Source organism: Eubalaena glacialis, chromosome 11 (assembly GCF_028564815.1).
Source record: "Eubalaena glacialis isolate mEubGla1 chromosome 11, mEubGla1.1.hap2.+ XY, whole genome shotgun sequence".
Taxonomy (NCBI): domain Eukaryota; kingdom Metazoa; phylum Chordata; class Mammalia; order Artiodactyla; family Balaenidae; genus Eubalaena; species Eubalaena glacialis.
In genome coordinates this window covers 6,822,501-6,848,976 of record NC_083726.1, presented here as the reverse complement: position 1 = coordinate 6,848,976, position 26,476 = coordinate 6,822,501, and the positions used below count along the sequence as shown (strand labels likewise).

Below are 26,476 nucleotides of genomic sequence, written 5' to 3'. Positions count from 1 at the left end.
CAATATTCCATTGATCACTTCTGTCACCTCAGGATCTGTGACCCCCTGCATAACTTGTCAAGGAAGCCAAAGCATTTCTGGAACTAATGGACACCACTGTGCATGTAACCACCTAGAGATGGTCTCGTCAACCCCAGCTCCCAGCCTCCCCAGACCCCCCACCACTCAGTAAGGTCCAAACTCCTTAGCTCCACACTCAGACCCATCCTCACCCTTATCCACATTTTCCAGCCACCAACTTTCCCTGCATTGTGACCCACCCCCCAGCATGTCCACCACCCCTGTCTTCAGGACCAGGGTCTCTGATCACCTCCCCCCCCCCCACACACACACCCCAGGGAGAATTCACTGTACAGCTCTCTCTCCAGCCCTCAGCCGGCTGGATTCTGGTTCCAGTTAGGAGCTCTGCTGGACCGTGACCCCTCAGGGACCACATGGGTTCTCTCCTAGGCCTTCCAACTAGCAAATGGTGCTGAGTGAATAGGAAACATTTTCCCTTATTTGTCCTAGACTAGCCACTTTCAGAGACTCAAAGGATGCACACTAAAGTGCCTTTATTATAGGATTTAGGACCCCAAACATCCCCTTGGGGTACTTGATCCTCTCCAGGCTCAATGTCATTGTCTATAACCCTTCCTCACCTGGGGGGGGGGTCCTCATGTTCCCAATTTATACATTCATTCCTTCACTCGTACAACAACTATTAAGGCTGGCTCATTGAGAACACGGTGGACGCAGCCCGGCCTTCCAGGAGGACATTAAACCACTAAATAAAGAGTCACCCCACCTTTAGCCCTACGGTGCTGGTCAGTGAGGACCCACGGGGTGCCCCGCTCGCTGGGGCAGCTCCTGGGCCTTCGCCAGCTCCTGGTCCCGCACAGGGGCAGGGGTGGCCATGTGGACTGTCCAAGGGTCGCGGTTCCACCACCCACGTGTCAAGCAGGGCCGGCTCCGCTCCCTGCGACGCGGCCCCGGGTGTAGCCCGAGATTTTGAAGGTCGTTTGGCCACAGCCCCCGGGTTCCCCAGCCGCTCGGCTCACAGCCTGCGCCGGGCGGGCGCGGACGGCTTTCCCCGTGCAGGCGGCGGGCGGGAGCTGAGGGTCAGGTCCCACCACCATCGGGATCCAGCCAGCCCGCCGGAAGTCCTGCGGGCGGGGCGGGGCGGGGCGGGGCGGGGCGGGGCGGGGCTGGCCGCTGAAGGGCGTAACCCGGAACTCTGGCGTCCCTAGGCTCCGGCGCGACTTAGCTGGATGGAGAGACGGCCGCTTTGAGACCGCGGGACGCGAGCGATGGGTGAAGGTCCCCAGTCCGGGGCCCCCTAGACCGGAGTGTGATGGGAGAGGCCACGTGTGCGCTTCCATCCGCCCACCCACTTACTTGGGACCGCGGAGGAGAGGGGGCGCGCCGCCCTCCTGGCGGTAGCAAGTCCTGCGTCAGCAGCCTGTGGAGCAGGCCGAGCCACACCGGCGGGGGGGCGGGGACCTGGCCGCACTTGACCTCCCAGGGTTCCGGGAGCCCCAAGTTAGAGAAGCAAGCTCGCGGGCGTCTGGGGGCAGGCAGGTCTCAGGCCCGGCCTGGAGAGCCTGAAGGGTGAAAAGGTCAGCCCTGGGCGACGGAGGAAGCAGCCCTGACTTGAGCAGGCCGGAGACAGTGTAGTGCCCGGCGGTCGGGACTGGGGTCTGGGGTCGTGCCGCCCGCGCTAAATCCTCGCTCCACCTCATTCTCTCTGTGTGAGCTGGAGAATGGCCTGCACCTCCCTGTGCCTCAGTTTCTGGGTTTGCGAAGGGACAGAAAAGGAAACTGAGAGTTGAGAGGTTTTAGTAACTTTCTCAGGGTCACACAGCCAGCAAGTGGCAGAGCCCAGGCCTAGCCAACCCCCCAACCTATTCTAGAAAGTTCTGTGAAGCCCTCCCAAGGTTTTCCTCACCCAGTGGACCCAGCTTAGCTTTCCTTATCTGGCTCTCTCCCCATAACTCCCGGGGGCAGCGCAGGCAGCTGAGCCCCCTGGGTAGTGCCGATGCTCTGGACACATTGGGTGTGGATGAGGGGCTCCGGAAGTGCAGGCTCCATGAAGGGTCACTCTGTGTTTCAGGTCTAATCTCAGAGCTGAAGCTCGCTGTGCCCTGGGGCCACATTGCTGCCAAAGCCTGGGGCTCCCATCAGAGCCCCCCAGTTCTCTGCCTCCACGGGTGGCTGGACAATGCCAACTCCTTTGACAGAATCATCCCTCTTCTCCCAAAAGGTGGGCGTGCAGCTGAATGGAAGCCAAGGGGTGAGGCAGCGGGACTGCGGGAGAATCAGGAAGGGGAGGTGGCTGACCTAGACGCCTTCCCCTACCCTTTCCCTCTGTCTCAGACTTTTATTACGTTGCCATGGATTTCGGGGGTCATGGGCTGTCATCCCATTATAGCCCAGGTTTCCCGTATGACCACCAAAACTTTGTGTGTGAGGTCCGCAGGGTCGCAGCAGGTGAGTAAGAGACAGAGCCTGTATGTTCGTCTCTGTGTGTTGTGGGTGTGTGTGTGGGGGGGTGTGCTCTGGGACATGCCCTCATCCTTGGAGTTGGGTGTGGTGGCCAGGAAGCAACGCTGGCCTGGGCGTGACTTGGGGTTTGGCCCCAGTTCTGCCAGGAATTCACCGGTGACTTTGGGAAAGCTGGAGAGAGCTGGCAAGAAGAGCTCGCTTCCCCCTGCGAGTTCCACCCCTGCTGTGGAACTGGGGCCCCTTTAAGTGGGTTTCCTGAGTGGGGCATCCCAGATGCTGGGGAGGGATTTCCAGAGCACAGCGACTGCAGGACAGAGGGTGCGGGGAGGCTGGGCCCATCCAGACCTGGCTCCGTGTGTTTTCAGCCCTGAAATGGAACCGTTTTTCCCTCCTGGGCCACAGTTTTGGTGAGTACACTTTGGCCAAGACCTGACTGGTCTTGGGCTGTGGGGCTGTGAGGAAGGGAGGGGAGTTGGTACACAGGTACCTTTCCCCTGCACTTCTGGAACTGCAAGGAGAGATGGAGGGGGTTCATCAGGCATTGACCCTTGGGCACCATGCCCTCTGGCCTCAGGTAGCTCCCCAAGGGACACGTGGCCCCATAGATAGCAGTCTCTGGATTTGACGAGGGAAACAGGGTCAGGTCTGATGCAGGGACCCCGTAACCCCAGAGAGGGAGCCTCAAGTTTGATAGTGAATGCAGAGCCCAGCCTGCTGGTGGGAGACAGGAGCTTGGCCCCTGGCTCGGGGGTGGCTCGACCCCTGGGAAGGAGTTTTTGAAGGACTTTGAGAGCTGGGGAATATCAGCCAACTACTCTTTTGTCCCCGCAGGTGGCACTGTGGGTGGAATGGTGAGTAGATTACAGTGACCATCTCTGTTCCTGCTCCAGGTGGGGTGGGGAGAGCAGGAGGACGAAGGGGAAGTTACCTGGAAGGGGAAGTGCCTCCTCACATCAGGAGTTTCAGGCAGCGTTTTAGTGACTGAGCCAGCTTCCTTTGTAGGTCCCATGATAATCACTGTTGTGAGGACATTCCTGACGGAGTTAAGTGTTCCAACATTGCCCATCTCCTCTGTCACAGAGAGCCCTGGAGTCCAGCCATCACCAGGGTCAGGAGCTTGATGCTGGATGCAGACTGTGGGAGTAGGGGAGGGAAAGGTGCCCTGAAGGGATAGGAGATTCTTGCTGGCCTCTTGGGAGCACCCTTTCCCCAGCCTAAAACACCGGTGTCCCCGCAGGAAAGTGTGAGCCCTTTTCCCTGCCTACTCTCCCCTTCATTTTTCCCCTCTTGTGTCACATTATAGTTTTCCTGTATCTTCCCCGAGATGGTGGATAAACTTGTCTTGCTGGAATCCTCGCCATTTATCCTGGAAACTAACGTAAGGACAGGGCTTTCATGCGTGCTGTCTCTGGGGAAACCTGGGTCTGGTCCCAGGTAGCGCCCTCAGCCCTGCCTTCCTCAGTGGGGCGGAAGGAGGTGGCAGAGGGTAGACAAGGGGCCTCAGGGGCCCCCCCAGAGGACAGGGTTATGCTACTTACACCCTAGGAGTGGGCAAGGAACAGGGTGTGCGGGCCTGAGTCATCCTTGGGAACCCTGTGTGTGGCCTGGAGTCTGCAGAATGCCAGCTGGGTCACGAGGCGGCAGGGGTGAGAGAGGGTAGAAGCAGCGGGTGGAGGAAGCTCTGGGGGCGCACGGCTGGGTGGACCCGCCTGCACTCGCGCTCAGGCAGGTGCCTGTGAGCTGTGCACACGCACAACTGCACACAGTAGACCTGAGTGTGGACCAGCGGGAAAAGCGCTGACCCCTCTCGCCGCCACCACCACCGCCAGTGACAACAACCAGTGCTGTCTCTGCATCTGAGTGCTGGCTCTGCCGTTTCCCTGCTCTGTGACCCTAGGCAGGTCACTTTGCCTCTCTGGGCCTCAGTTTCCTCACCTGTAAAATGAGGAGGTTGGAGTAGAGGATTGTGGAGGTGCCGTCCAGCTCTGACAGGTGGTCATTCTGTTCCCGAGGGCTCAGCCTCACACAGGTCCTTCATCAGTTTCAGTTTTCTTGTCCATAAAATGACCACAAGTTCCATAAGGGCAAGAACCATAGCTGTCTCTTTACCACCACCTGCCCAATCCCGGCACATAGTAAGTGCCCAATAAACGGGCGTTGCGTGAGCAGAGAGCTCGTAGGTTACTGTGAGGATTCACCGAGACAGCGGTGGCTGTCACTCGTTCTTCTTTACCGGTTTCACCCACTGAGTTGACACACACAGTGCCCCTGTGGGCTTCCTCCTGGGGGTTCTGGTGACTGGCCCTCCCTGTCTCCTGCACTCCCGGGGTGGATGGAAGTGTCACTTGCCACTGCCGCTCCAGGCAGTGGACCGTGGACAAGGCCAGGCCGTTCTGAGAGTGAACTGGGCTGGAAATGGTACACTGGAAGCCCCCCGAACTGTACCCCCTCTGCCATCTCCTCTCCATCATATGGAGTGATGGCGTTAATTAAAACAGGTGAAGTTGCCAACCCTGGATGGTCCGTGACTTAGGGACCCCGATAGTGCACCTTTGCATAGCAGTTGGCAGAGATTTCCTTTCCCCTCCATCTTCAACCTGGTCCCTCCAGCTGTCCCGGGCTGCAGGCAGGGCTGGGCTGGCTGTGACTGAGGCGGTCACAGGGCTAACTAGCAGGGACTGATCCCATGCCCCCGCCCCCTGGGTCAGAATGCATCTTGGGCTAGGCGGGTGTGCAGCTGAGGGGCTGCTGAGGATGGAGGGTGGGGCTGGGCGAGGGAGCAGACCCCTTTGTGTGCGTGCAGCTGGGAGCCCCGCCCTGCCCACCCAGCAGAACCCACGAATCCTTAGGAACTGGAGAACATGCTGACCTACAAGCGGAGAGCCATAGAGCACATGCTGCAGGTGGAGGCCTCCAAGAAGCCCTCGCAAGTGGTCAGCCCAGAGGAGATGCTGCAGGGGTGGGTGCCGGCGGGTGAGACCGGTAGCGTCAGAGGCCTGGGGGAGCTCTGGACCACGGAGGGAGGAAATCTCTGGGGCACGGAGGAAGCTTCCTTCTCCTACTCGCAAATCCACAGCAAGCCTGCTTCTCTCTGTGCTCACCTGGCACTCCTTAGCCGCCCCAGCTGGGGCTTTACCTGCATTCTCCCCACTCTGTAGCCATGCCCTTCACCCCACCCCTCCGCATGTTCTCTGCCCCCCTCTCCACACACACACACACCCCACTGATGAGAACATCCCCATCGGTACAGGCCTGTGTCCTAGTGGGGTAGCCTTTTCCCTGCCCTCCTCTCCTTTCATCTGGCCTCCCCTGCCCCAAGGCATCCAGTGGTCTCCTTGTCTCCCCCAGGTTCCTGAAGAACAACAGTCATGTGGGAGACGAGTGTGCGAAACTCCTCCTGCAGAGAGGAACCACACAGGTGGCCACAGGTAAGGGACTTGCTGTCCAAGGCCGTTGCTTATTGGCACTGTTCTTACTGAGGAATGATGATGGCTAAGCTTTATGGCTGCTTGCTCTGGCCCAGGCACGATACTCAGTGCTTTACAAAAAGTATCTCATTTAGTGCTCCTACTGCCCTATTTTCATCCCATTTAAAGCAGGAGGAACTGAGGCTCGGAAGGGCCAAGCGGCTTGTGCCAGGTCAGACGGCTACTGCCTATCCTGGAAAGCCACGTCCTGTGGGGAGCTTGGTCAGGGGTCTTGGGACTAAATGTAGGGGTACAGCACAGCCCTGCCCTGCTGATCCTGTGTGGTGGGCGCCTGGTGTCCGAGGCTAGGCTTTGAGGACTCCCATGGGGCAAGCGACTTTGAAGATGGTTTTCAGAATGGAGAAGTGGAGTTCGGGGTACCTTGGCTTCAGGGCAGCATCAGGCCTGTGTTTTCTACACTTTATTTCCCAACATATTCATTCAGGAAACCTTTTACTCGGAGTCCGCTCTGTGCCCAGCCCCTTGCGAGGCTGCAGGAGCATGGTGGACCAGAACAGACACCCGTCCTCTCCTGGTGGCCCAGTACCCGGCTAACACAACTCCAGGGGGCGCCATCCACAAGTGCCCTTGCTGGCCGTGACTGCCCCAGGAACTCAGAGATTGTGGGCAAGCTCCTTCCCACCGTCAGACTCCCTGGTCTTCTTAGGTGACTTCAGTTTATAAAGAACCAAACGAGGCAGGGGTCAAAACCCCAGATGCCTGTGGGAGCTGAAGAAGTTGTGAAATTATCCCGGCTGCTGGGAGTGGGGCCGTGAGAAGCGGTGGGGATCGTGGCACTGAGACCGCGTGTCCTGCAGGAGGGCGGCTCCCAGTGGCTATCACGTGGGAACTCGGGTCTCCTGTGGCCAGAATTTCTAGCTGCTCAAAAGAAGCCAGAGGTCTGCTGTGCTGTAATTTTTTTTTTTTTTTTGGCCGCACCACGTGGCATGCAGGATTTTAGTTCCCCAACCAGGGATCGAACTCGTGCCCCCTGCAGTGGCAGCGCGGAGTCTTAACCACTGGACTGCTGGGGAAGTCCCTGCTGTGTTGTAATATTTCTCAGAAGTTGCCAACACACCATTAGGTCAAGTGGAATATACCTAAGGGGGTTGGAGACCCGATCCTGTCTTGGTTACCGTCTCTGAGCCTTTGTCTGCCCCTCCCTGCAAATCCGTCATGGAGGAGGGAGGTCGAGGGCAGAGGGCCTTGGGCCCCAGGTTCCGTGATGTGCTGGCACAGATGGTGGGCCAGAGGGGCCCCCGTGCAGAAGTGGGCTAATCCAGCATTAGACGTGCACCTGGCCCGGGAAGCCGATTTGGCCAGCCCAGGGTCACATGAAACAGTGAGCAGACATCCGCTGAGGCACTTGTCAAGGGAGTGGGGAGAGGAGGTGGGAGGGGTGGGCAGTGGGCAGGCGGCTGGATCGTTGTGTCGGGCCCAGCCCCTCCGCAGCAGTGTGGCCCTTTGAGGCCCGGGGTGAACCTAAAAGAAGACCAAGCAGCCTCCCAGACCCAAGTGGGCAGGGTGACAGTGGGGGAGCCGGCGTTCCAGGCTCCTCCTGAGACCTTTCCCTCAGGCCCCAGAGCCTCTGACAGCCCCCATTCCGTTCTGGAGCAGCACACACCTCCATCATCCAACCCCGTACCCCCCAACTCTGAATTCCTTCCCTAGGGCTGCCGTTACAAAGTCCCACAGATGGGGCAGCTTCAACAGCAGACATTTACTGTCTCACAGTTTTAGAGGCCAGAAGCCAAGGCCAGAGCGTTGGCAGGGCTGTGACAGGCTGTCCATGCCTCTCTCCTGGCTTCTGGTGGCCTCAGGTGTTCCTTGGCTCGTGTGTGACCCTCTCCCCATGTCTTCACAGAGTGTGAGGTGAGAGCGCTTTGGAAAAAACAGCGGGTAAGGGGGTCAGGATGTTCAGTAGAAGGGCCTGGGTTGGCCTCGTGGAGAAGGTGACTTCTGAACCCCATGATGCAGATGAGCTGCCAGGAAGGGCTTGGTGCGCGAGCTGGATCAGGCTTGTGGGAGAAACGGGAGGCGGTGAGCCAGGGCGAGGAGGGAGGCCAGCTCCTATTTTATCTATCTCTTATCTGCGTTCCCATCACAGCCCTGGCCCAGACCTTCGAGAAATGAGGTCAGCGTGTTAGCGCGAAGGAGGGAAGGTCCAGCTCCGGGTGGGGTTAATGACCAAGGACTGTCCGTTGTCAGTGTCCACACCCTGCAGCCGGCCCACCGTGGGGGTGCTCAGACCCTGTCACAGGCTGGGCTGCCCTGGGGCTGCGGGCATGATTTCTTTTGACTGGCACAGTTTAAACACAACAGTTTGGCACGAAGGGGACTTTGAATAGGTTGCTCATATTTAGAAAAGAGAGAGTTTATGTAAAAATGGAGATTTCCGGTTTCTTTTGAAAAATGGGAACACCTGGCAGCACGTTCTGCCTTCTCCATAGGCAAGAACAGCTGCGCGGAGACCCTGCTGTGTGCGAGCGGGCGCTGCACCCACTATGCCCAGCCTCTGCGGGTGAGTCCGTGACCTTGGCAGGTCCCAGCAGAGGAAGCGGGTGGTGCAGCCACCATCCTGATACCTCCCGGCGTCCACCAACACAGAGGCTCTCCAAACTCCGAGATTTTTATGGGGGCTTTATCACATAGGCGTGAATGATGGTTAACCCAGGCTCTAGCCGCTCTCCCTTCCCCGAAGGGCCGGGCTGGGGCTGGAAGTTCCACGCTCCTAATCATGGCTTGATCTTTCTGGTGACCAGCCCCCATCCTGAAGCCATCAAGAACCCACCAAGGGTCACCTCATTAGAACAAAAGACACTCCTATCGCCCAGGAAATTCCAAGGGATTTAGGAGCTCTGTGTCAGAGACCAAATGTTAGGCCAAAAGATGCTCCTTGCACTTTCACCACTTTAGGAAATTACGCAGTTTTTAGGAGCTCTGGCTAGGAGCCAAGGACCAGGACTAAAATATATGTTTTGTTATATCACAGTGTCACAGTCCCTAACTGTTGGCAGGGAAGCGGGGAGTCTATGGTCCTGACAATATCTCCTGCATTCAAAACCATTTTATTTTTTTAAATTATGTAATTATTTATTAATTTTTGGCTGCGTTGTGTCTTCGTTGCTGCACGCGGGCTTTCTCTAGTTGCGGCGAGCGGGGGCTACTCTTTGTTGCGGTGCGCGGGCTTCTCATTGTGGTGGCTTCTCTTGTTGCGGAGCACGGGCTCTAGGCGCGCGGGCTTCAGTAGTTGTGGCTCGCGGGCTCTAGAGCGCAGGCTCAGTAGTTGTGGTGCACGGGCTTAGTTGCTCCATGGCATGTGGGATCTTCTGGGACCAGGGCTCAAACCCGTGTCCCCTGCATTGGCAGGCGGATTCTTAACCACTGCGCCACCAGGGGAAGCCCCTGGACTCCTTATTTAAGTGACATCTGCGCTGGCCCGCTGGTCTGAGAAACACCATTCCTGCCCTCACAAAGGTCATTGTCACAGGAGAGGCAGACAGAAAAGCAGCCGGCTGCGGGAGTGCCTGGGGCATGTCAGGATGTGTCAGGTGGAAGCGAGGCTTGAAAAGAGCTGGAGGACTTGACCACAGGGAGGAGCAATTCTCAGGGCAGAGAAGACAGCACGATGGGGGTCCCCAATACCTTGGGGGTCACCCCACCCCCAAGAAAACCCCCTTTTTAAGTCTTTTCACATCCTCTCAGCACCTGAAACCCAGGCCTGGAGGAAGGAGGAGGGCAGTGAGCCTGGGGGCGGGGGGACCCAGGGGTCACTCCTGGTCCTGCACATGCAGCAGGGCCAGTCATCTGTGCAGGGAGGTTGTGGCCAGAACTGAAGGCAGCCCATGAAGCCTCAGCCTCGGTTTGATCAGGCTGAGATGATCTAGTAGTGCGGAAACCAGAAAACCTTCCAACGACATGGTCCTTCTAAGTATTTTGAGTCACAGATGCCTAGGAACCTCTATCAACAATTAGCTGTGGGGCTTCCCTGGTGGCGCAGTGGTTAAGAATCCGCCTGCCAATGAAGGGGACACGGGTTCGAGCCCTGGCCCGGGAAGATCCCACATGCCATGGAGCAACTAGGCCCGTGCGCCGTAACTACTGAGCCTGCACTCTAGAGCCCGCGAGCCATAACTACTGAGTCCACGTGCCACAACTACTGGATCCCACGCGCCTAGTGCCTGTGCTCCACAACAAGAGAAGGCACCGAAACAACAGGGTAGCCCCCGCTCGCCGCAGCTAGAGAAAGCCCGCGCACAGCAACGAAGACCCAACGCAGCCAAAAATAAATAAATTAAATAAATAAATTTTTAAAAACCCAAAAAACAAAAACAGCTGTGAATAAAAAAGAGACCAAACCCCTTGTTGTCCTGGAAGCTATGATCTAGCAGAGGGTAAATGATAAGAGTGCATTAGAAAGTGCCGGGAGGGACTTCCCTGGTGGTCCAGTGGTTAAGAATCCACCTTCCAATGCAGGGGACGCGGGTTTGATCCCTCGTCGGGGAACTAATATCCTACATGCCACGGGGCAGCTAAGCCTGCGCCACAACTACTGAGCCCACGTGCTCTGTAGCCCGTGAGTCACAACTAGAGAGAAGCCTGCACGCCACAATGAAGATCCCAGGTGCAGCAACTGAGACCCGATGCAGCCAAATAAATAAATATTAAAGAAAGAAAGAAAGTGCTGGGAGTTATGGAGAGAAATAAATCAGCGGGGGATGGAGGGTCTCCGGTAAGATGTTTGTGGGTGTAAAGGGGAGGTCCAGGAGGCCTGGCTGGGACGGTGGCATTTGAGCAAAAGTGTGTAGGGAGGAGGGAGCAGCCTTGCTTCTCCTGGCCGGCACGTTCTCCTGGGGTGACCCACGTCACCGTATCGTCTCCCCTTCTCCCTGCACTGCTCACATCAGGCAGCCTCCAGGGTCTGAGATTCTGTGACCTCCCTGAGACCCTGCAGCCCTTTTTTTTTTTTTTAGTATTTATGCATGCATGCTGCGCCGGGTCTTAGTTGCGGCACGTGGGAGTTTCGTTGTGGCACACGGGCTTCTTAGTTGCCGTATGTGGACTCTTAGTTGCGGCATGCAGACTCTTGGTTGTGGCAGGCATGCGGGATCTAGTTCCCCGACCAGGGATCGAACCCGGGCCCCTTGCATTGGGAGCACGGAGTCTTATCCACTAAACCACCAGGGAAGTCCCCTGGCAGCCCTTTCTTGAGGAGACATTACCCAGGCGGGAATTGCTGGGTGTCCATCCCCCCTAGGTGAGGCCAAGTTGCCCCCACTGGGACCGTGGCAGAGAACCCAGCTGGAGCTGGGACCACCCAGGCCTCTCAACCCCTCCAGCCTTTCTTTTGTGGCTCGATTTCTCTCCAACAAGTGATGATGCGATCCTTAGCTCTTGGGCACTTCCTGGTGCTTAAAAATCCGAGTGAACATTTTAAGTTTCTCAGAGATGAGACTACGATGCCGAGTGGGTAATTGTCCCACCGCCGTCATTCTGTGCCGCCCTCTGGGACGGCCGGGGAGGCACCTGCGTGGGCGTTGCTGTCCGTGGCAGGGTAGCTGTGGGCAAACTGTGCTCTGGCTGAACCCCAAGAGGATGTTGCGGGTGGTCCCCGCAGGTCCAGGCTGAAGAAATGAGCCCCGGCTGCACGGGCCCAGGGTCCCAGGGGAACCGAGCTGAGTCCCCCCCCTCCCTGACAGGCGGCGCTGAGGCCATGTCTCCATGCTTCCTTCCAGGTCTGTTGCTGAACAGAGATCGGAGGATCACTAGGGTGAGTGCTACTGTCTTCCCACCCTTCACAGTGTGCCTGTCAGCTTCTTTCTTTTTCTATTTTAATGGTAGTAAAATATACATAGCATGATATTTATGCTATATGTAAATTCTGTGCCCAGTAATCCCAATCCTAGATATATACCCGGCAACAATGTGTGCTGTGTGCTCCAAAAGACATGTATGAGAACATTCCTGGCAGCTTTATTCATCATAGCCCCAAAGTAGAAATCACCCAAATGTCCATCAACAATAGAATGCATAAACTGTTATACATTTATACAATGGAACACCACACAGGAATGAAAAAAAACACATTTACAGAGCAAAAGAAGCCCAAACCAAAAAAGAACACAATGATTCTATGTATATGAAGTTCAAAAAGTGGCAAAATTGATCTAGGGGGGTGCCCTTGGAGAAAACCCCTGAAGGGAGCCTGCTGGGTGCTGAGGGGTTCCAGGCCTTCATCCGGGTCATGGTTGCATGGCCGCATCCGTATGTCAAAGGCCATGATGGGCTGACACCCAGGTCTGTGGACTTCTCTGTAAGTTATACTTGAATTACAAAAGAAAAATACAGATCAGAGGATGGAAGTGGACTAGGAAAAGGAGGTCAAAGGAGAGATGGAGAGGAAGAGAAAAAAGAAGCCAGAGGGACTTCCCTGGCGGCGCAGTGGTTAAGAATCCGCCTGCCAATGCAGGGGACACGGGTTTGAGCCCTGGTCCAGGAAGATCCCACATGCCGCAGAGCAACTAAGTCCGTGTGCCACAACTACTGAGCCTGCCCTCTAGAGCCCGCGAGCCACAACTACTGAGCCCACGTGCCACAACTGAAGCCTGCACGCTTAGAGCCCGTGCTCTGCAGCAAGAGAAGCCACCACAATGAGAAGCCCGTGCACCACAACGAAGAGTAGCTCCCGCTCGCTGCAACTAGAGAAAGCCTGCGTGCAGCAACGAAGACCCAATGCAGCCAAAAATAAATAAATTAATTAATTAAAAAAAAAAATAACGAGGCTGAGAAGCTGGGGTAGGAGGGGGTGAGGGGCAGTTCACGCCTGAGCTGAGTCCTGGCACCGCCTCCTGTTGGCTGTTGACTGTGACACAGGGACTTAGCGTTTCTGATCCTTTAGGGAGGAGATAACGTGTGACGTGTCTGGGTCATCAGTAAGTGCTCATTCACCGGGCCTCGTGGTTGATAGGGGAGCCTCTGTTTCTGGAAAAGCACCTGAGGTCACTGAGGCCCGAGGAGCAGGAGGTGGCTGGGAGGGCTTAGGGCAGAGCAAGGACACTGAGTGGCTGACCAGGTAGCTGTGTGCCTGTGTCTTCACAGGAATCGTAGCTTCATCACGATGCTGTAGCACAATGCAACAGTCAGTCCGTATGGGAGGTCTCTTGAATTAACGCACTGAGTACACGCTCACTGAACCTCGCCTCTGTCGTGCCTGTGCCGAGAGCTGTGAACACAGAGAAAATCCTGAGAGCTTCTGCCCTCAGAGGGTTCTTGGCCCAGAGCGGCACAGTCCAATAGAAGTATAATGTGAGCTCGTGTTAACGTCACGTCTTCTAGTGGCCATATGAAAAGAGTGAAAAGAAACAGGTGAAATCAACTTTAATAATATTTTCTAACTCAGTGTATCCAAGGTGTTACCACTTCAGCCATGTAATCAACATAAAAAATTGAGATATTTGACATTGTTTTCTCATACTAAGTCTTCGAAATCCAGTGTGCAGTTTACACCTACAGCGTGTCTCAGGCTGGACTAGCCCCATTTCAAGCACTCAGTAGCCACAGATGGCTGATGGTTACCGTGTGGACAGTATAGACCTAGACCTCTTAAATGGTCATAAGACAGGGAGGTCAGGGCTGTGATGGAGGCCAGCAGCGGCTGCGGGGACACCAAGGTGCACTCTTTCTGCACTGTGGCTTAAGCAGATTTCTTTCTCATGGAAACGGTCGGTGGAGGTAAGTGGGCTCTGCTTGCCAAGAGTCCAGAGCCCAGGCTGGCTGGGCAGCGTTACAGGGCAGCCCGTGGACCAGGAAAGGAGGTGTGGAGGGGCCACGCCTCAGTCCCAAACCTAAGCCCAGAAGTAGCCCAGGTCACTTGTCTGCATTTACTTGCATGGCCACACCTGGCTGAGGGGAGTCTGGGACATGTTGTCTAGCTGGGCAGCCATGAGCCCAGAAAGAGGGAGAAAGATTTGGAGGTGGAGGGGGGAAGTCTCTGGCCTGAGGGAGTTAAAGCCCTCTGTTGAGGCAGTGATACGGTTGGGCAGTGGGCTTGGTGCTGGTTAGGTGGCCGAAGGGGCCCCCACTGCTCCCAAGAGAGACCGGTTTCTGCCCCCGGCAGTGCCAGGGCCTTGTGGTGAGAATTCACTGGGGTTTTGTCTCTGCAGCCAGAGTATTACTTCAATTTCATCAGCAGGGAGCTGTTTGTGCATTCCATCAGGAAGCTGCAGGCCCGCGTCCTGCTCATCAAGTAAGTCTGAACCAAGCGCCCCAGAGAGACGTGAGTGCCAGGAATCTCCAGGTCTCCTGGTGTGAGACCTCGCCGCCATCTTTCTTGGGCAGCCCCCCGGCCGCTGGTGTGTGGAAGGAAGGCAAGGCAGTGGGAGGGCTTGGGCAGCTGGGGATGGTAAAGGACTGCACTGCACTTTTCAGCAGGTGTATCTGTGGGGGGCACGCCCAGGTAGGGCAGAGAGACTGGCAGACACTGGAGTCTGGCCCTTGCCCTCCCCAGTCCTCCAGCCACCCCGGGCCCCTGACATCCCCAGGCCTGCACTGTTCCTCTGTCTGCGGTCCTCCCCTCCCCCACCTGCTAGCCAGAAGCCATCCACTGCCTCTGGGTGCCACAGCACAGTGAACATCCTTTGGTGTGGCTTAGGTGCCACCACCCACTCCACTGCAGCCATCCTGGACTGGCAGGAACTGTGACTTCCAGGGACACATCTGCCGAGCACAGGGGTTTAGAAGGCATGGACTCAATAGGGGCAAATCCAGACCACAGTGAGATACACTGCACACCCCTAGGATGGCTGGACTCTAAAAGTGAGATAACAAGTGTTGGTGAGGATGCAGAGAAACTAGAACCCTTGCACGCTGCTGTAGGATTGTAAACTTTTTTTAATGGCTGTGTTGGGTCTTCGTTGCTGCACGCGGGCTTCCTGTAGTTGTGGCGAGCGGGGGCTACTCTGTTGCAGTGCGTGGGCTTCTCATTGCGGTGGCTTCTCGTTGCAGAGCACGGGCTCTAGGTGCGCGGGCTTCAGTAGTTGCGGCGCGGGGGCTCTAGGGCATGCGGGCTTCAGTAGTTGTGGGGCGCGGGCTCACTAGTTGTGGCGCACGGGCTTAGTTGCATGTGGAATCTTCCCGGACCAGGCCTCAAACCCATGTCCCCTGCATTGGCAGGCAGATTCTTAATCACTGCGCCACCAGGGAAGTCCCTGGTATTGTAAAATGGTGCAGCCGCTTTGGAAAAGTCTGACAGTTTCTCAAGCCATTAAATTACCATGACCCAGCAGTTCCACTCCTAGGTGTGTTTCCAGCATCTGTGCACACAACAGCTTGTACTGATGATACACAGCAGCATCCTTCATAATAGAATGAATAGAGTGTTGGAGGCAACCCAAATGTCCATCAATGGACAGATAAGCAAAATATGCTCCATCCATACAACGGACTATTTTTCAGTGACAAATGGAATGAAGCACTGATACACACTATGACATGGATGGACCTTGAAAACATTAGGCTAATTGAAAGAAGCCAGTCACAAAAGTCTAGGTAGCATATGAGTCCATTCACATGGAAGTCCAAATAGGGAAACAGAGAGAGACAAGGCCGATCAGTGGTTGTGTAAGACTGGGAGCTCTATGTGGAAACTGTAGGTGCGGGACTTTTTGTTGTTGTTGAGGTGATCAATTATGTTCTAAAATTGACGGTGGTGATGGTTGCACAACTCTGAATATACCAAAATCCATGGAATTGTACACTTTAAATGGGTGACATTATCTCCATAAAGCTGCTAAAAAAGAGAAAGAGAACGCATGGACTCTGAGCCTGTTCAGATCCCAGCTCTGCCGTTCAGTGGCTGTGACCATGGCCGGGTCCCCCGAGATAAACCTGAATTGCTTCACCTGTGCAGGCCTCAGTGAGCTGTGAGTGCCTGCGGGGACTGAATAACTCAGTCCTGAATTAAACCTGGGCTCGAAGGGACCCAGCTGTGGGAAGATCAGAGGGACGCCCAGGCCGGTCTCGGTCTCAGAACCTGGAGCCCAGGGCTGGGGGAGAGCATGCAAGAGGTGGTCCCAGGTGAACCTGTCTTCTCGTTTCCCAGAGCAACCCAAGGGTATTATGATGTGAGGAGAGAGAATGATGCCAACATGGAGCTCATGCTATTCGTGACCAACTCACTGAGATCCGTCCTGAAAGAGGTGGGTACGTAGGGCTCAGGGCAGCTGGAGCTCAGGAAGGGCTGCCAGGCAGCCCCGGGCTCCACCTCACCCATCTCTTTTCTTGCACTGGGACGCCTGGTCTGGCCCCAGGTCTACCAGGTGACCCCCAGGAGCTACCAGGCCTCACTCCCTGCTGTGGTCCCTGGAGACCTGGGGTCACATATAAATCAGCACAGAAAGCAGACTTTTCATTGGCAGAATCTCCCGCTTTTATTGTCCTCACATATTCCCTGGGCCACACCCAACTCAGCACTGTCACAATTTCCTAGGGTCCCACACGGGAACAGATGACCAGTCCCATCAGTGGGTGCTGGCCTCCAAGTTGGAGGGCTGGGACGTGTGCTGTGACGTTGCCCTTTGCCTGGGTTCCTGGGAGCACCTGGCATTTTATGACCATCATCCACCACAAACACCTGACCCTGGGGCCTGTGCAGACGACTTGGCGGTGTCACAAGAGGGAAGCCCATATGGCTGGCCGGCCAACTGCAGTGCTTCCCTGCCTTGTCGGCCTGTCTCCCGGGCAAGGGCGAGTTTGAAAGGCTGATGGTCTATTCTTTTTGCAAGTGGACCTTATATGACGATCAGAGCCAGCAGCAGCCCCGACTACCAGCCCCCTCCCCGGCCTGGCTCTACAACTTCAGCTTAGAATGGCCTAGAACCCCAGGGTGTGGGCTCTTCCCTCCCAGACAGGCCTTTCTCACTGGCTTTGAGCCAGGCCCTGACTCCCCCCAGGGGGTGCTGTGACTGACGGGGGCCCGCGAGGCCGCGGGGCAGCCACTGCCAAGGCTCCTGTGGGGGACGCTTGGAAGCCCTGGGAGGCAGCAGGCCATGGGAAAGCCCCACTGCGCCGGAGGGGCCCACGGAGTCCGCCACTGGGTCACCTCACCACGTGTCCCCTCCCTTCCCCAGAGGTTCCAGTACGTGCAAGTCCCCGGCAACCACTACGTCCACATGAACCAACCCCAGCACATGGCTGGTGTCATCAGCTCCTTTTTACTGAGCAAGGAGAGGATCCGAGCCCAGCTGTAGCCCTGGGCCTGGGGCTACAGACGTCTGCTCAGCCCCGGACTCCCAGCTCCCAAGCCCAGGCCAGGCGTGGTGGGGACAGGGCCCCCTGGTCGTGAGGACCAGCATGGCCGGAAAGAGAATCCTGTGGCAGAGCTGGGGGTGGGGGGGGCGGTGTGCAGAGGGGATACAAGATTCTGACTCTAACATCTGTGACTTCAAGGGGGATACGGTGTCTGGGTGTGGGAGTTACCTGTTTTGTGACTGGGTAGCAGGCAGAGGGAGGGGCTGGGATAGGCCCCCCGGCCTTTTGTAGCCTTCTCTTGCCACCCAGCTGGATGAAAAATAAAATGTTCTTGTATTTTCTCTGCTTTTGAGGCTGTCTCACTGCACGCGGGGGCTTTTCCGTTAGGAGGAAGGGGAGAACACAGCAGACACTTAGCCCTGAGAGGAGAGTCCAGAGACAGGCTGGGGACAGAGTCCAGGACAGAGAAGGAGCCACTTCCTGGGCCAGTGGCTTCCGGAGTCCAAGTCCTATGCGCCGGGCCCCAGGACTGCCGAAGCACAGGAACCAAGGGGTGACACTGTCCTGCACCCCACATCACGTGGGCTCAGATCTCTGGGGCTGACGCGTGGCCCCTCAGCCTGGGCACGGCCACTGAGATGAGTATTGCAGGCCCTGTGTCCTCACTGGCCGCGCACTGCCACCCAGTCACCACCCCTCTCCACTGGGCCCGCGGGCGGGTGAGGCTCAGTAGGGTCGGAACTTGCGCTGGGCCCGCATCAGCTCGATCCTCTGCTTGTCCTCCTGGAACTTCTTGCGCAGCTGCGCGAGATCTGGGGCGAGAGGGGGGAGGAGACAGGGCCGGGATCAGGCCCGGCGGGAGCTGCCCCCCACTCGCGAGGACAGCCGCCCCTCCCTCAGTCCCCACTCCCCGCTGGGGGCGCTCAGCACGGCGCCCCCGTCGCCTCTGCGGTGGGAACCGGAACCGGAACCGGACTGCAGCCCAGTCGGAGGGCAGAGGCTGAAGTGGAGCGGAAGGCACGCCCGAGGTTTCAGACGGAAAACTCACCAGGTCAAAGAGAAAGCAGAGAAAGCAAAAGGGCACTTGCCCCCTTACCACCCCGCCTCCAACGCCCCCCCAAGGTGAAGGAAGAAGGTCCCGGGACACCTCTCCCAGCCCCTCCTCACGGCAGCTATCAGGCTGGGGCGCGCGTCAGCAATAAGGGGCCGCCACCCCGAGACTGCCACAGAATTCACGCGGCGACTCTGGTCACCGAGTGACCGGGTCGGGGCACCGGGTGTGGGGTTTTGAGCCCAAGGCAGGGGAGGCTGGTGGAGGCCCCTGTCAGGCGGGTCCAGAGGAGCGCGGAGCGAAGGAGCGGAAGTGGGTGGGCAGGGTGTGGGCAGGAGCAGTGAGGCAGGTGAGAGCGCGGTGTGTCCAGGGCCTCCCCCGTGCAAGGCCAGGACCCTCTCCCGGGTCCACGGGGAAGCCGTCCTGCCAGCAGGAGACCAGGCGGCCCGGGCCGCGAGCTCAGCGTCACTGCCACCGAGAGCAGCCACAGGTGGTCAGGGGCTCCCCCCAGGCGCTCTCCCCGCAGGCCGCCCCCTTGCCGGAGACTGACGGGGGCCTGGAAGTGGGGCCTACATTCCAGGTGCCTGTGCAGCCTCAATACCCAGAGACACCCGCAGCTGCCTTGGGAGCAACAGGGAGCCCACGACACGGGGACGCTGCCAGGCTGGGACCCTAACCCCAGAGCCTGTTGGGAAGTCTGCGCCCAAGAACGCCCTACCCTCCCGCAGGCCTAGCGCCTGCTGTCAGGAGCTCCGTGTCTGGCCAGGGCTGGCAGAGCGGCCACAAGACCGCGTCCACAGCCCGGGCGCCCAGGGCAGGGGGCCGAAGGTCAGGGGCCTGGGGCGCGCCCTTACGCTCCATCTTGGTCTCGCGGTGCTGCCAGGCGTAGAAGTTGAGCAGCTCCTTGCGTGCACGCTTCCGCTTCTCCCTCTCCAGCACCCGCAGGCTGGCCGCCTCCGTCCTTGGGAGCACCGGCCGCCGGCCGCGGCGGGTCACCTTCACCCAGCCCTCCTCGTCGGGGACCCCTTCCTCCTCCTTGGCCTTAGCCTCCTCCTGCAAAGAACGTGGCCCTGTGACGGGCAGGTGCCTGGGAGCCGCCCTGCAGCCCAGGAGCACCTCACCTCCTCCTCTCCGCTCTCCCTCCCGTGCCCAGGACCACCCTGGCACCGGCACCGCCCTGGCGCCGCGGCACAGCGAGAGCGGCTGAGTGTGGGGGAAGGGCGGAGGGCAGACGTGCCGACGCTGCCTCCTCCTCCACCCTCGACCGTCCGTTCCCTAGAGACCATTCCGAGACTAGATGTTACCCAGCCAGGAGGCCCAGGACTCAGCAGAGAGAGAGGAGCCTGGACTCCACCAGCCGCCAGTGCGGAAGCCCCACCTCAGCCATCTTCTCGTCGTACGTCTCCATGAACGTGTCCACCTCGACCCTCAGGGCCTCAGGGTCCGGCACCGAGTCTGCATAGTCTCTGATCCACTCTGAGGGAGGAGGGAGCGAGAGACACGGGATTCCAGGCCCGCCCCTCGGGGCCCCGCCCAGGACCTGGCAGGCCAGTCGTGATCTTCTCACACAGGCCGCAGGGATGGAGACTCGTGGGCCAGGGTTTGGGGGGTGAGGAAGAGCCTAGTGGTGGCAAGCTGGGCCCTCACCTACGCCCACCCCGAGTGCCAAGCTCAAGCCTCCCACACCTGCTCTGAGGGCGAGGGGACACGGCAGACGCCAGCCCACAAAGCTCCCCTCCCCGACCCCGGGCCCAGGAAGGAGGCACCCGCTGGCACCCGAGGTACTGACTGTGAATGCCGCTCTTCACAGGGTGACTCTCTGTCGAGACCAGCAGAGGGCCCTTCAGGGCCAAGGCAGCTGACACCCCACGTGGCTTCTGGAACACCACGTAGGCCACCTGGAAGCCCTGGGAGGAGGAGAGATGTCAGTGCCGGGAGCCTTCCCATCCTCCCAGCCATCCCAGGCCTGGCCCAAAGGCTCCCCCCTGCCCTCAGCCTGACTTGTTGCGGGGCCGGGGGAGATGTGCTGGGCTGTTCCTGAACGTGAAGGTAACCAGGAGGTTGTTCTAATCCAGGGATGGGGCGGCCACACTCCTAGTTATGCAACTTCTGCTAAAAATGACCCGATCCCACCTCTTCACCAGGGAGAGGTGAGACACTCAGGGCCTTTGTTCCAGGTGTGGGAGGGACTCAGTGAAGCGCGTGTCTCCCTGGGCCAGGAGTGGACAGACAGATGGGGCGCTCACTAGTTCAAACTCCACTAAACAGGAGGAGGTGTGGACTCAAGACACACAGGGAAACGAGGCCCAGGCCACCAAGCCTCAGGAAGAATCGACCTCAATGCGGGACGCAGGGGGTGGCTCAGGGAGGCCCCTCGGGCAGTGAGCAGAGATGCCTCTGAGCTTTCACCCGGGACAATGGAAAGAGCCAGACAGGAAGCTAAAGGACACGGCAAATCTGGGAAAGGAGTGGAAGCTGTTTACCTGACAGCCCTCCTAGACCACACAGGCCAGGACTGGCCTGAGCACAGGAAACGCTTGAAAGTCCCACTGCCGCCCCCAACGCCACCTTCCCCTTACGCACTGGGGACACTGCCCTAGCCCGACCCACACCATCATTCAAGCAGACCCCAGTACTGGAGGCTTACAGGAACTGGCTTGGGGTGAAAGAACTTTGACTTTGGCTCCTTTGGGCTCTCAGCAAGATCCGGCTTCTCCTGTAACTCCACCGACTGGACAGGGCCACAGGGCGACAGCAGGCGGGACAGGCACTCCTGCCGTGGCCGGAGAGAAGCACAGTATGAGCGGCTACAGGGCCTTTCTGGAGCCTCCCTCCGCCCTGGGCAGCACTGCCAGGGGACCGGGGCCCAGAAGGTCTCGGAGTCCAACCTGGGGGCGTGCACAGAGGGCCTGGGCAAGCCACCACCTCCTCAACACAGAGGTCACAACCCCGGCCCCCCACGGCCCCAGACAGCAACCTTGTGAATTTTCATGTTCAAAGCTGTGGGTAAAAAGTCCACTGGCCGGGGACTCGGGAGGGAGGAAACAGAGGTGAGACAAAATTCAGGTATAAGATTTTTGGCTTTATGACAGGACCCTGCTAGAAGCACGTGCCCAGGGTACACTTGGTCTGTTCCTGAAAGGGATTTCTCCGTTTGACAGTGAATGATCCGGGACTTCCCTGGTGGTGCAGTGGTTAAGAATCCGCCTGCCAATGCAGGGGACACAGGTTCGAGCACTGGTCCAGGAAGATCCCACATGCCGTGGAGCAACTAAGCCTGTGCACCACAACTACTGAGCCTGTGCTCTAGAGCCCGCGAGCCACAACTACTGAAGCCCGCGTGCCTGGAGCCCGTGCTCCGCAACAAGAGAAGCCACCGCAATGAGAAGCCCGCGCACCGCAATGAAGAGTAACCCCCGCTCGCCGCAACTAGAGAAAGCCTGCGCACAGCAACAAAGACCCAACGCAGCCAAAAATAAATAAATAATAAAATAAATAAATTAAAAAAAAAAAAAAAGTGAATGATCCGTAAAGTAGGAGTGGGTTCTCAACTTTTTAAAAAAAATTATTACAAGAAGAGGTGGGGACATTTTTAGTTTTATTCTGAGTACTCTGATTTTATAAGACAACCAACTAAGTTTTACTACCTGAATCAGCCATTTAAAAAGAGTTAAATCTGGGAATTCCCTGGCTGTCTAGTGATTAGGGCTCCATGCTTCCACTGCAGGGGGCACAGGTTCAATCCCTGGTTGGGGAACTAAGATCCCACATGCCGTGAGGCACAGCCAAAAAAAAAAAAAAAAAAAAAGAGTTAAATCTACTCCGTTGGAATCAGGATGCTGCTGGTTATCCTTGGTGGTGGGGAGGGGCATGACGGGATTTCTGGGGGTGCAGGTGATGTTCTGTTTCTCGACCTGGGTACTGATGACACAGGTTTGCTCAGTTTGTGAAATGCAGTGAGTGCTACACTTGGGTCCAGGCCCTTCTCCATACATACACTAGTCTTCAGTAAAGGTTAAAAATGACACCCTCTCCTCTCACTGTTTCTTTTTCTCTTTAACTGTAGAGGAATCTTTTAGAAATTAGTATTTCTTTTCTGAAAAAAAACATCGAAAATCCAGCAATTCCCTTAGTTTCTCTTCTGTAAATTAATGAAATACTAAATTTAACAGCTTTTGTGAAAAAAAATTAACAGACATGTCTGCATAGTAGACTCAGAGGTAATTTTATTTTCTTCTACTTTTCCTATTTTTTACTATGGACATGTATCAGATTTTTATTTTTTTTTAACATTTATTTATTTATTTGGCTGTGCTGGGTCTTAGCTGCGGCACGAGGGATCTTCGTTGTGGCATGCAGACTCTTAGTTGCGGCATGTGGGATCTAGTTCCCCAACCAGAGATCGAACTTGGGCCCCCTGCATTGGGAGCACGGAGTCTTAACCACTGGACCACCAGGGAAGTCCCGTCCCTCAATTTTTTTTAAAAAAGGACAATGATTATGTTGTCAGATGTCACACAAGTAGTTGGCACAACTTTCACAATACTCAAGAAAAATGTTTGAGAACATGTGTCTCTGTCTTCGTATGGAATTATGGTAGACAGAGACAGTTACGCATCGATCGCTTTAAGCGACAGAACATTTCAGCTGTATTATTAACAGTACCTGCAATGGACATGTATCAATTTTATAATCGGGAAAAAAACACATAACTCAAACAATTCTGGGTAACGCATAAAAAGCTCTGGGTTCCCTAGAGAATTATATTTTTTACAACACACCTTTAAAAGGCCAATCTCCTGTCACAAGAGAGGCAGCCTTACAGATACCACCCCTCAGGGCTTCAGTTAGCTGTTTTCCACTGCACCACTAAGGACTTGGTGGGGGGCCCGAAGGAGCCCAGCTCTGCCTGGAGCCCCCGCCCCAGCCTCAGGTTCCCTCCCAGACACCAGTTTACCTCTGTGCAGTATGGGGGCACATTGAGGACAAAAAGGGTCCGTTTCTGAGGCCAGGAAGACTTGGTGCCTTCTCGAACTTTGTGCTCTCTCACATAGAGGTAATGAGAAGACTGCTGCTTTTCAGAGAATTTGATGGGAATGGCTGGAAGGAAAATGGGGGCGGGGAGGGACAGCATGAAAGTCAGGTTCAGGCTGTCCCTTTCTAGTCCTGTGTGTCTGTCTGTCCATCCATCCTTCACTGAGCCCTTCCCCTAGGCAAGGCCTGCGCAGGGTGTTATGCAGGCTGGGAGGGTGAACAGATAATCTGCCCAGAAAGGGCTCCCAAGCTTGTGGGAGAGAGAATGTGAACAGGATGCGAAAGGAGAGAAGTTCAAACTCCGCTGCTCTTGGGGTAAACAGCCAAATCCTTACCGTGGCCACCTCTGCAGCCTCTTCTCACCCCACCCTCCCCCCTCCACACCACATGCTGGCCCCTCTGGCCTCCTCTCTGTTCCTCCAATAAGCCAGGGCCTCACACATGCTCTCCCCTTCCTGAAACATCAACCCTCGTCCTTCCACCCATTCTTCAGGTTTTCACTTCACTTCCTCAGGAGAGCCTCACATGCCAGGTTAGAGCCACCTGCTCTGTGCCTTCCTAACTTCTCTCACGGTCTCTATGTCTCTATTTGTGTGATTTTTTTTTTTTTTTTTTTTTTTGGCCACACCATGGCATGCGGGATCTTAGTTCCCCGACCAGGGATCGAACCCGTGCCCCCTGCAGTGGAAGCACGGAGTCCTAACCACTGGACCACCAGGGAAGACCCTCGTGTGATGATCAAGATCATCGCTGGCATTCCCATAAACTTTAATCCTCATCAAGCTAAAGACTGTTCTGCTTTTCTCACCACCTTCTTCAGAGCACAGTGAGGATACAGTTGCAATCCCTGCACTCAGGAAGCTCACAGGGTGAAGGGAGAAAAGGACAACAAGTAAGCATGTAACAAGGTCGTATCAAATAGGAAGGAAACACACAGAGTGAAGTAGTGCAGGGTGATGGGTGGCAGAAGCCTTAGGACAGGCCATCGATCGGGACCACCTCTTTGAGGAAGAAACATTAAAGCCTAGACCAGAATGACAGGAAGCCGTGTTAACAGCGCAGAGCTGTCTGAGGAAGAAGTCCCAGTAAGTACAAAAACGCGGAGGGTGTAAAGCTTGTTGCCTCAGAGGAACAGAAAGACAGAGCTGTAGGTTAGCTGGAGCCAGGCCATGCGGGGCCACGCAGGTCAATGGTGGGAAGTCTGGATTTTGTTTTAGGTGCTAACTTTAGCCACTGGAGGGAATTCAGTGGGTATGGGCGTGTGAGGCAAGATCTGCTTTAAATCTGACTTTAGAAAGAACATTCTGGCTCCTGGGTGGAAAACAGAAGGCAGGAGAACCAGTGCGGAGGGCACAGGCCAGGTGAGCGCTGAGGGGGCTGGACTAGGAACTGCAAAGGGGAGCTGGTAAGCGGATGGGCGGACCTCAGGCGGAGAGTGTAGACGGACGCGGGTTCGCCCTGGGAGAGTGTAGACAGAGGTGGCTCCACTCAAGGGAAGCGTTGGCCAAACTAGGCTCGTCCCGGGCGAGTGGAGCCAGATGGGAACAGGGCGCCGCGTGGGTCTTGGGGGGCCCCGGGCCTCACAACCTTCAGGGGCTCATGTCCAACTGTGTGGCTGCTCCTGGGGGCCCCGAGCCACTGCCGACCCCGAGCCTCCTCCCGACGAAGCCTGGCCGTCCCCCGGCCCCGCGTCCCGCAGCCCCTCACCTGAGTAACCCGGCGGGCTCAGAATCCCCTTCTCAGAGTCCCGCGCCGCACGCTTCCTCCGGCGCGCCACCATCTTGCCAACCGGAAGCCGCGGGGGCCGCTGGGAGTTGTAGTTCGGCTCAGGGAGCCGTTTCCGTGACGACGGCGCCGCCTGGGGGCCCCGCCCCTCGGTTCCAGGCCCGCCTATCCCGGCCCCTACTCCCCGCCCCCCCAGCCCGCTCCCTCCCGCAGTCCTCCCAGGGCGCCACCTTCATTTGCTCGGAATAAAGTCCGCGCGTGAATGTGGGGGTAAATGGCGTAGAGCTGGGCCGCTCACGGGTGCGACCTCTACTTTCCGTTCATTCATTCATCCATTCCACAAATAGCAGTGAATACTCCTGGCACTGTCCTCAGCGCTGGAGATACAGGGGTGAAATAAAATAGAGCCTTCCCAGAGTTTATTTCCTAACGAGGGAAAGAAACTATGACCACAGGGACTTCTCTGGTGGCTCAGTGAGTAAAACTCTGCGCTCTCAATGCAGCAGGCCCAGGTTCAATCCCTGGTCGGGGAACTAGATCCCGCATGCATGTCACAACTAAAGATCCCGCGTGCCGCAACGAAGACCCGGCGCAGCCAAAAATAAACAAATAACTTGAAAAATAATAATAATAAAAAAGAAACCAGTAAACATCTAAAGAAGCAACGTATAAAGCATACGCATCAGTGCAAAGTGCGGGGAGTGTGGTGAGGGAAGGTGTTGTCATTTTAAATAAGACGAAGCCCTCATTGAACTGACATTTGAACAAAATACTGAAGGAGGTGGGGGAGCAGGGCGTTCAGGTGAAGAGATTCTGGGCAGAGGGAACTGGCGAGGGGCCCTGAGGCTGGAGCCTACCTGGTGTGGTAGAGAAATAGCGGAGAGCACAGTGAGCCAGAGGAAGAATCAGTCAGGGGGCAGGGAGCTTGGTGGGTCAGGTAGGATCAGGTAGGCCACTGGAAGCACTTTAACTGTTACTCTGAGTGTGATGGGGGCCACTGTGGGATTTTGAGCAGAGAGGAGTCACTGTATTACAGTTAGACTGTGGGGGGCAAGGGCAGCAGCAGGGTTGTTTAGGACACCATCACAATAATCTGGGGGAAAGATGATGGCTTGGTCACCAAGGAAGTAGCAGTGGAGGTGGTGACTAGTTGGATTCTGGGTATGTTCTGAATAATTCCAGTGGGATTTGCTGACCGACCGGATATGCAGTGTGAGAAAAAAGAGAGATCCAGGACTACTGCCAGGTTTCAGTGTCTGAGCAACTAGAAGAATGGTGTTGTCATTTACTGAGATGGGAAGACTGTAGGAGAGGTGGGCTTGGAGCAGGAAAGGGTGGGCAGATCTGGACTTCGCTGCGGACCACGTTGAGATGCCCATTAGACATCCCAGGGGAGAGGTCAGGTGGGCAGATAGATATGAAACTGAAGATCACAGAAGAGGTCTGACTTGGGAAATACATGTGGGAG

The 26,476-nt window shown here is 56.6% G+C and overlaps 2 protein-coding genes across 6 annotated transcripts; one reads left to right on the top strand and one right to left on the bottom strand.

The window, feature by feature from the left end:
* Positions 1–1,201: 1,201 nt before the first annotated feature.
* On the top strand, positions 1,202–17,539 carry SERHL2 (serine hydrolase like 2). Of its 5 annotated transcripts, none has more exons than XM_061204160.1 (12): positions 1,202–1,293; positions 2,093–2,242; positions 2,356–2,469; positions 2,850–2,891; positions 3,316–3,335; positions 3,788–3,862; positions 5,334–5,443; positions 5,833–5,912; positions 11,651–11,721; positions 14,114–14,196; positions 16,051–16,147; positions 17,078–17,539. In XM_061204160.1, the coding sequence occupies exons 1-12, from the start codon at positions 1,290–1,292 to the stop codon at positions 17,195–17,197; spliced, it is 966 nt and encodes a 321-aa protein (XP_061060143.1). In that variant the 5' UTR covers positions 1,202–1,289; the 3' UTR covers positions 17,198–17,539. The 5 variants fall into 5 exon arrangements, with proteins under 5 accessions (XP_061060143.1, XP_061060145.1, XP_061060142.1 ...); XM_061204162.1 differs by having other exon boundaries at positions 1,202–1,299; positions 11,687–11,721; XM_061204159.1 differs by having other exon boundaries at positions 1,202–1,299.
* RRP7A (ribosomal RNA processing 7 homolog A) lies at positions 16,354–25,063 on the bottom strand. The gene is made up of 7 exons (XM_061204163.1): positions 24,991–25,063; positions 23,207–23,349; positions 20,897–21,022; positions 20,039–20,156; positions 19,628–19,725; positions 19,104–19,302; positions 16,354–18,010 (listed from the first exon to the last, which is right to left on the bottom strand). The coding sequence occupies exons 1-7, from the start codon at positions 25,061–25,063 to the stop codon at positions 17,925–17,927; spliced, it is 843 nt and encodes a 280-aa protein (XP_061060146.1). The 3' UTR covers positions 16,354–17,924.
* Between the last annotated feature and the right edge of the window lie 1,413 nt (positions 25,064–26,476).

What these genes read in the sequence shown, in the direction of transcription:
- RRP7A (XM_061204163.1), bottom strand. Translation starts at nt 25,063, where the DNA reads ATGGTGGCGCGCCGGAGGAAGCGTGCGGCGCGGGACTCTGAGAAGGGG. An exon ending in GAGCCCGCCGGGTTACTCAG is followed by an intron (nt 23,350 to 24,990) that starts GTGAGGGGCTGC and finishes TTTTCCTTCCAG; the next exon opens with CCATTCCCATCAAATTCTCT. An exon ending in CCGCGAGACCAAGATGGAGC is followed by an intron (nt 18,011 to 19,103) that starts GTAAGGGCGCGC and finishes CTCTCGCCCCAG; the next exon opens with ATCTCGCGCAGCTGCGCAAG.
- SERHL2 (XM_061204158.1), top strand. An exon ending in CCTCCTGGGCCACAGTTTTG is followed by an intron (nt 2,892 to 3,315) that starts GTGAGTACACTT and finishes TTGTCCCCGCAG; the next exon opens with GTGGCACTGTGGGTGGAATG. An exon ending in CCAGAGGAGATGCTGCAGGG is followed by an intron (nt 5,444 to 5,832) that starts GTGGGTGCCGGC and finishes TGTCTCCCCCAG; the next exon opens with GTTCCTGAAGAACAACAGTC.